Below are 8,705 nucleotides of genomic sequence, written 5' to 3'. Positions count from 1 at the left end.
TGAATGCAAACGAAATTTGATCTCCAGATATTTTTCTTGACATCAATTACAATCAATAACAAAGCTTAATGTTTTAAAATTAAATGATAAACAAAATCAAATAGGTTGAAGAAAGTCTGTAAATGTATATAAATAGAAAAATACATGAATATAATTATAATTTTTTTTTAAATATTTATTTTCAGTCCATCAATCAATTATAACTGAGATTTATAAGGGGGCTGATTGGGATCACTTTTTATTTTTTATTTTTATTTAGATTTTGTTTTATTTTTTATTTTCTTTTTTTTGAAAATGCATTTGGCAAAGTTATGATTTATATATTTTTTAAAATAAAAAAATATAAAACTTATTTGATTGGGCTTTTTTTACTTCTTCTAAAGAAAAAAATCATATTTTTTATAAAATAATTGGGTCCACGTGCGCTCCAATATTAAGCTTTACCCCTCATGATATATACAATGTCTTTCTTGCTCCACCCAACATGAAACATTACATCTGGGGAGGCGGGCGGCAGGAGGCAAGCAACGGGCGGCGAACGGCGGGTGGGTGCTTGCGGACGACTGGTGGCAGATAAGGGGAAAGAAAATTTTTAAAATAATTCAAATAAATAATTGAAATTGATTTTCATATTATTTTCCTGCACTTATCATATCATGTTGCTTATACTGTTATCAATCATATGATTATTGTAGTTACAATTTCTTGTATTGGAACTATTATAGTTATTGCACGTGATATTTTGGCACGTTGAATTTATTTACATCAAATAAATGTTTATTTTTTGAATATCGAAAATGGTAGCAGATTTTGAGTAGTCTACAGAGCGGTTGTTGTTCACCCCTATTTTACTAACATTTGTTGTTTCATGGAAGGGAAATGCTTAGGTGGAGTAAAGACATTTGCACTACTTGTGAGAGCCTAATTTCTAAGTATGTCAGTACATTTTATCTATATTTTTGACAGTCATGTTAATGTTTACATTTGAATGATAGAGAGATTAAACCATAATTGTTGTATATGTTTATTTTATTGTATATTGAGATGATCTAAACGAATTTTGATTATCTATATTTTACAATATTTGATGTATTAGTAGTTCTGTATATGAAACTTGATTATCTATATTTTACAATATTTGATGTAGTAGTAGTTCTGTATACGAAACTTGATTCCTTCCAAATAGATCTTAAATACTAATTTATATGTCATGACATCGACATGAGATGACTCGTCTCGATATGACAGGTTACATCGAGTTGGGTTGTGATAGAGTCGGTGGCGGCCAGAGTGTTGCGGCGATTGTTGTATATGTTTATTTTATTGTATATTGAGATAATCTAAATGAATTTTGATTATCTATATTTTACAATATTTTATGTATTAGTAGTTCTGTATATGAATTTTGATTATCTATATTTTACATTATTTGATGTATTAGTAGTTCTGTATACGAAACTTGATTCCTTTCAAATAGATCTTAAATACTAATTTATATGTCATGACATCGACATGAGATGACCCGTCTCGATATGACAGGTTACATCGAGTTGAGTTGTGATGGAGTCGGTGGCGGCCAAAGTGTTGCGGCAAAGCCTTGCACAAAAAATGCTCCAAAAAACATATTTTTAAAACAACAAAAACACAATTTTTATATTTTTTGATTTTTGAAAACAAGCCTCATATGTTTTAAAAATAAAATTTAAAAAAATAAACAAATATTATTTTTGAGTTTGGTTTCTGATTTTTGTTGTCATAAATAAAAAACAAAAAACAAAATGTGATCCCAAATAGGACAATTTTGTAATTGCTAACGGTAAGTAGAAGATTTCTAACTTATTAAAAAAAAGGAGAGTATTTAAGAGAAAAGAATAAAGAAGACTATTTTAATTTGAATTTGATTATGATGACAATGATGATGATGATGATTATAATAATAATAATAATAATAATAATAATAATAATAATAATAATAATCATCATTATTATTATTATAATTATCATTATTATTATTATTATTATTATCATCATCAAATGTTGACTTTATATGCTCCACAATTTTTGAAATTGTAGAAATATGCTCATTATTAAATTTATTGGGAAATATAACTAAATTATTTTTGAGGCCAAATTTCTTAAATTTGAAGCAACATTGTAGATAAGTTGTTTGTCTCTTCATATTCTTGGCACATTTTTTCTCCTTTTATTGAGGTTTGTAGGAAACAGATCTATAAGCAACGTTTCAGTGCAAAAGTTTTGTGTCTATTTTCCTCAAGCTATTTATGTTTTTTTTGTTATTGTATTTAATTTATTAACATTTGAAAATATCATTAAAATGTTGGATGTTGTTTAGTAATAATGGAATAGGTAGTGACTTATTGCAAATTATATCTTCAAATGCAGTTTCAATAGACTACGATATGTTATTGATAACTATCACCATTGAGATGTTGTGCCATCAACACTTTTGTTCTTATTGAAATTGCCCAACGACGCTATCACCGGTGATGTTGCTAAGTTTACAATGCTTATATCGAACAACATTGATATCCTCAAAAACACCAACTAAATTTTAATGCTGGATTGCATGCTAAATAAATTTCTTGGTAACTGGCGAAGTTTCTACTCATTAAAAATAAAAATAGGAGTAATTTATTTTTGACATAGTCCTATAAATTCATTATAGTTGATTTCTAACATATATTATTTCTCTCACCATACAAAGAAATAAGAAAATCAAAATGGTATTTTGATGAAAGGAAATAATAAGTTGTAGATGAGAGTTACAACTTTTAAAATTTTAAATAATTTTGCGAATAATTGATCAGCTCAAGCTCACCGCCCAATTTACTTTTAAATGAATAAATTTACCACCAAATACAACCAATAATATTGGCTTAAATCTACCTAATTTTCATCTTCTTAATTTTGTTGAGTCCCTCAAAATTCATTTTACCCCACCGTTACTCAAGAAATATAATAACTATGTGCATAAAAATGGTGCCAAATGGAGGCCCCAATAAGCGCAAGACCAACTTATCTTTGGAACTATATATGTTAACTTATCTTTCCAATTTTAAAATAATATATAATTAATTAATGTTTATTCTAAAAAGAAAGACAAGGCTTCTGATAGGCTCCAAGTAACAATTGATGCATTTTAAAAATGGCGCCAAATGGACTCATCGCGTCCAACTAACCTAACGGAATTTCCAAGGAGATTTTTCCACCCGAAGGGAATTAACGATAATTTTATTCAGAATCATCAACTGCTACTTATATTTGTAATTGTATTGAGAAGGATGCTTAGTTGATAGTAATAATAATAACAATAATAATAGATCTTATTTGAAATTTTTTTTCCCTCTAATATTGAACTTCTGGTCAGAAAAAGTTGGTTTATCCGGAAGAATAATAGTTCAGCTGCAATTAGTATATGCCAGCCAGCAGTTATGAGATCAAGTCAATAGAATTACAAATTCTGAAGATAAATTGAGATTTTGATGAAGCGGCGCAGTAAAAATTATTTTATTTAATTTCAGTCTGGTTTGGCATTGCAGATTTTCGCTGAATCTGCAATTATCAAAGTTTAGAAGGGTGTCAGTGAAAAAAAAAAAAGAATGAACATGAGATTAATAGGTGAAAACCCTAGTCTTACTGACGCAAATTTTGAAATGCCAGTCTTCGGTTGCTTACGTGGCTTAAGTTCTGTAGAAGAGTGAAAAACTTCGTGAAAATAGGGTTTTAAAGAAGAAAAGAAGCGCTATCATTACGAGGTAGAAGGAGCCGTCTTCGGCTTACTTCTTTAAACTCCTTTCCCCCATCTCTTCCATCCATGAGAGCTTGAAAAGGGTTAACATTTCCGCCATAACGGGGTATCGAGGACGACGCGGCTGCCTTTCCCCTTCTTCTTCTTTGCGTGGAATTATCAATTTTTGTTAAGGAAAACAAATCAGAAAGCGGAAGGGCGGGGAGTTATTAGGGATCAGGTGATTTGTCTGAAATGATATTTTAATTTCTGTGATTTGGAGTGTTTTCTTTCTTATTATGGATAAATTGTTGGGGCTTCTCACTTTCACTATTAAATTTTGTGAAATATCTTAATTTCTCATTAGAGATTTCTGTTTTTTGTGAAGATTTGATCTGGCTGTTGTGTTCTTTGCTTAATCAATGCATCTATGCTTCCTTAATTGAAGTTCTTCAAAGCCATAATTAAGACTCGACTTACGAATGAGAATTCTGTCTCATCTGATTTTATTGTGATCTTCATCGGAAAATTGGATTGCTAATCCCGGAAGGGCATCGTTGAAATGGCATATCATTCTTTTTTGCAAAATTGGGGTTTGCAAGATTTACCTGCTTTTCTTCTCATGATTGCTTTGATTTACTTATAGGTAGAAAAATAAAATTAACAATTATGAGGCCAATTCTTACAAAACATTAAGTCAAGGTATCTTTAACTATTTTTTTTTTTCAAAATAACTTAGGGTCTCTATAGGAATGCACATAATTTCTCAGATTTACTAATATGAACTATTTTATTTTGCTGAAGGCTGAATTGTATAATGCTTATTATGCAGGTATCGAACTGTTAATTTTTTAACAGATGATGTTCGATAGTGCAGAGAATATGCTTTTTTTGCATAATAAATAGTAAACTTTTGAAGTATTTGGAACTTGAAATTTGGAGATTTCTCGAAAGATTGATGGGGGGGAAGTCAAATGTTTCTTCATTTGGGGGGTCTAATTTGGCTAGGCACTTGAATACACACAACAAGCATCATGATGGTAAGATATTAACAACATTTTGGTATTTTCTATCTTAAATGTGCTTCATTAAACAAACATATGATATGTTAATATGCTTAAGTTCTATTTAAATCTCATGAAGAGAACCATCAAAATATAAATAATGAAAATTAAAAAAGAATATCTTTTTGTTCTTGTTTAAATTTCTTTTACTAAAAAAAAATTGGCTAACTTGTTTAACTCATTTCTTATTTGTGTAGGTGTTGAAGCTCCTCGAAATAGCTTGGACTTACCCGTGGAAATGGCTAATAAGCATCATGGCATTAATGAGAATTTAACGGTTAGTTATACTTCCTATTCCAAGTTAAGTATTCTATGATGTTGTGGAGCTTATTTTTGCCATTTAAAAACAAAATTGTTTTATCATTGCATTTGAAATGAGTTAGAGAGCCACCTCCCACCTCCTAAGAGTTCGAGGGCTAAGCTTTCTAAAGGCATTCAAAGGCATTTTGAAAAATATATGATATTTTAGGCTGCTCTATTTTTTTCATTATTATATTGAAGAAATTATGATTATAATTTTTCATAATGAAACTATAATGAAATATGTAGAGGCAATAATAGGGCATAACCTTTTTTTTTCCGTTTTTCTATTAATTCTCATTCTTTTTATTTGAATATGGGTTCTCTTATTCCCAACACTTTCTAATAGCTAGAACTTCTACTTTTAACTACATCTTAATAAGTTTACAAAACTCTTCGTATTAATTTTATGTGTAGGCACTTCCTTCTATCTTTGGGATCATATAGCTACTTGTAAATAGAAATTTTTTTTTATAAATTTATAATTTCATTTCCATTTTCACTCATTCTTTATGTAAAATAATGTCATTACATTTGAGAATGTTTCGAGAGAGCTTGTAGAGCATAAAATCACAATTAATTTCTAAGTTCTAACAACATACAACCAAATGGTGAAGCTATGAAATTTCATCATTTACGATAATAATTTTTTAAGCATAAGTAACCAAATGTATGATTTTAGTTTTAATTTCTTGATATTGATTATTGTGGCTTGCTTAACTATAATATCATTTTTTGTGGTAGTCTTTTGGTTTTTTTTCCTATTGCAATATTTAAAGTATCACTTTTTTTCTTTTTGAAAATAGAAAAACCACTTATTCTATGTAATAACTATTATTCTCAGGTAAAGATACCAACAAATACTCCTATGAAGTTACTACTCAATGAGGAGATTGCTAATACGGAATTTACAAAGCGTGGCGGACCTGGTGTTGTCGCTCGCTTAATGGGCATGGATACTCTGCCTCCTGAAAAAGGGCATAAAATCCAAGGGAAGGAATGTTTCGATGCAAACCCGAGAAAACACATTTCAAGGGTGCCACGCTTTGTGACTGCTAAATCCGAGCCGTCTACTTTCACTCAATCAAAAGAGCATTTGTCTCAAAACTTGAATAAGAAACAATATTCCAGCTCATCGACCAAAATTTTAAGCTCAGAAAAACTGCACCGAAGAGAGCATCCGCAAGAAGAACTACTCCAAAAATTTAAAAAAGAATTCGAGTCATGGCAAGCGTCCAAATCGTGGGAGTGTTCGACCAACCCCGATCAAAATGACTTCGTTCAAGGATCAAAAAATGAGCAAAATCACCTCAACATAGAGAAATTGACAAGGTATACCAATACAAGTAGGTACTCGCAAAAGAAACCTATAGAAACAGATGTGTATTCTTCAGTTAATAAAGTTAAAATTACTCCAAATCAGGTTGATAATAATCTTTGTCATGATCCCGATTTTAATATTGATAAGCAATGTGTGCCCCTAATGAGAGATGACATTGCCACGAGGAAGAAACTAGCTCCTAAGTTTCAGGAGAAAAGGAGTAGATCTTGTTCACCCACAAGGATAGTGATTCTGAAACCAAGTTCTGACATTAATGAAATAGAGGAGCAAAGGGGTGGCTCTTCTGAGGCACTGGAAAAAGGTGGTAGAATGGAGAATTTTCTCGAAGAGGTGAAGGAAAGACTCAGATTAGAAATGGAAGGGAAGGGTAGAACTGAGTCTGTGAGAAGGGGTAACTCAGCTCATACTTCGCTACACGAAAGGTCCACTGATCCAAAACAGTTGGCACGGGATATAGCGAAGCATGTCAGAGAAAGCGTTACAAAGGAATCCGCGAGATCATACCGGAGCGATTTTCGCCTAAATGAACAGGAATCTGAAGATTCCATTAAGAAAGATACAAGAAAATTCATATCTAAGCGGCTGAAAAATGTGTTAAAAGATGATACTGATGACGCTAGGGCGGGAAATTCTCTTATGATCAGTGAGAAGGAGAGATCGAAATCAATGGCTGAGTTTTCGAAGGAGGGGAAAGCTGCGAGCTTTTGGGAGGAGAAGAAAGCTGTGAATGAGTCGATTCCGAAGTACTTAAGGAGAGAGCAGAATAAGATGATTGATTTTGATGGTGATGCAGTGTCTCCTTCAAATCTTATTAGATCATTTTCAGCTCCAGCTTCAGGAACTGCTTTTGGTAAACTTCTGCTAGAAGATCAATTAAGTCAAAAACTTGAAACTACTGAACATGATTCAGCTGAAATGAACAGAAACAAGAAGGATGGTTTTAACTTTAGAGGCAGAGTTTCCATTCTGAGAAGAAATCTCAGTTTTAAAGGAAAGATTTTTGGTAAGAAGATGGCTTCGATCGGGGAAGCGACTTCTGAACCATTCGGTTATATGAAGTCCATTGAGACGATGCCCTCCATGATCAGAAATTTTAGCATGGTAGAGGTAAAAAGCTAATGATCTGATCCATCTGTAATACCAACAAAAGCTTCTTTTTTGGTTCAATAATGGTTTCTGATAATCTTTTTTTAAAATTTAGGATAACTCTACGGAGGTCCCTCCAAGTCCTGTTTCATTTTACAGCAGTCCAATCAATGAACACCGGAGTCCTTTATCCACATTAGAGGCTCCTTCTGTTGAAGACCGTTTGTCAACACAAGTTTCGGGTGAATTAGGCATGAGCCTTCTAGGTGAGAAATACTTACTGCTCTTGTGATATTTCAGTTTCACTGGTTTTAATTTTTGGAAATTTACATACACTTCAAGCCCTATGTATTTATATATCTACACCTGAACTTCAATTTTTACATACGTACCACTTTACCTATTGATGAAACGGTGTATATCACTTCTTTAAAAGGTAAAATTGGCCATGTTTGATGCGAAATGGAAGATTTAGGTGAGATAAATGTAAAATGTAGAATTTAGGTGTTCAATAGGTAAATACATAAGAAATGGGTGATATGTGTGTAAATGCCTATTTTATTTTATATTTATTGCTTGTTATGTGCTATGTATGGATTTGTAGATAGTTTGACTGCTACTCTGAAATTAGAAGCATATAAACAAAGGGCTTGTTTAGAGTTAATCCATACTATGCACGAAGATCATTAGGTGATTTGGAATCAAGGGGCTATAATATAAAATTGATCTAAATTTATGTTGTGGAAGCTCGCAGAAATGTTAGGGTTTGAAGTCAAGGTTTCTTGAAGAATCATGGAACTAAATTATGGTTATTGTTTCCAATGATTTAGATCAGGATTTCATGACTTTTTATATGTCAAATCTTTCTTCTACGGATGGAATTTTGGTTTAAAATACTTGTGCAAGTACCTTTCAAGTTATCAATATCAATAGATTGCCATTCAAGACATTGATTCCCAATTCTAATCAGGGCTTTTATGCAATGCTCATCCTCAATCTCTTGTCATTGAAGATAGAGGGCTGATTCATTTTGAAACTATGAGGAGAGGAAAAAACTGAAATTTGCCTTCTAAATCAAGCCCTTATCATGGGATTTATGCCTCTTTGCTTTGGGATTTGCATCACCTAGCTTGACTCGTCATTTTTGTGAAGAAAGAGTGCAAGG

At 31.8% G+C, this 8,705-nt stretch overlaps 1 protein-coding gene across 2 annotated transcripts in view; it reads left to right on the top strand.

Annotated features, from left to right (window-relative positions):
- Window positions 1–3,682: 3,682 nt before the first annotated feature.
- Window positions 3,683–8,705, top strand: part of LOC110036814 — an 8,661-nt gene continuing 3,638 nt past the window's right edge. The window contains exons 1-5 of one of the 2 annotated variants that reach the window (XM_020741345.1): window positions 3,683–3,989; window positions 4,581–4,788; window positions 5,010–5,089; window positions 5,957–7,561; window positions 7,656–7,806. In XM_020741345.1, the coding sequence (XP_020597004.1) occupies window positions 4,707–4,788; window positions 5,010–5,089; window positions 5,957–7,561; window positions 7,656–7,806 (1,918 nt within the window). In that variant the 5' untranslated portion in view covers window positions 3,683–3,989; window positions 4,581–4,706. The remainder of the gene's footprint in view (window positions 3,990–4,580; window positions 4,789–5,009; window positions 5,090–5,956; window positions 7,562–7,655; window positions 7,807–8,705) is intronic. The other variant, XM_020741347.1, reaches the window with a different exon arrangement.

The sequence above is a fragment of the Phalaenopsis equestris genome, unplaced genomic scaffold (genome assembly GCF_001263595.1).
Source record: "Phalaenopsis equestris unplaced genomic scaffold, ASM126359v1 Scaffold211114, whole genome shotgun sequence".
Lineage (NCBI taxonomy): Eukaryota > Viridiplantae > Streptophyta > Magnoliopsida > Asparagales > Orchidaceae > Phalaenopsis > Phalaenopsis equestris.
Note: the sequence above shows the minus strand (reverse complement) of the source record. Positions and strands in the feature narration are given on the sequence as shown.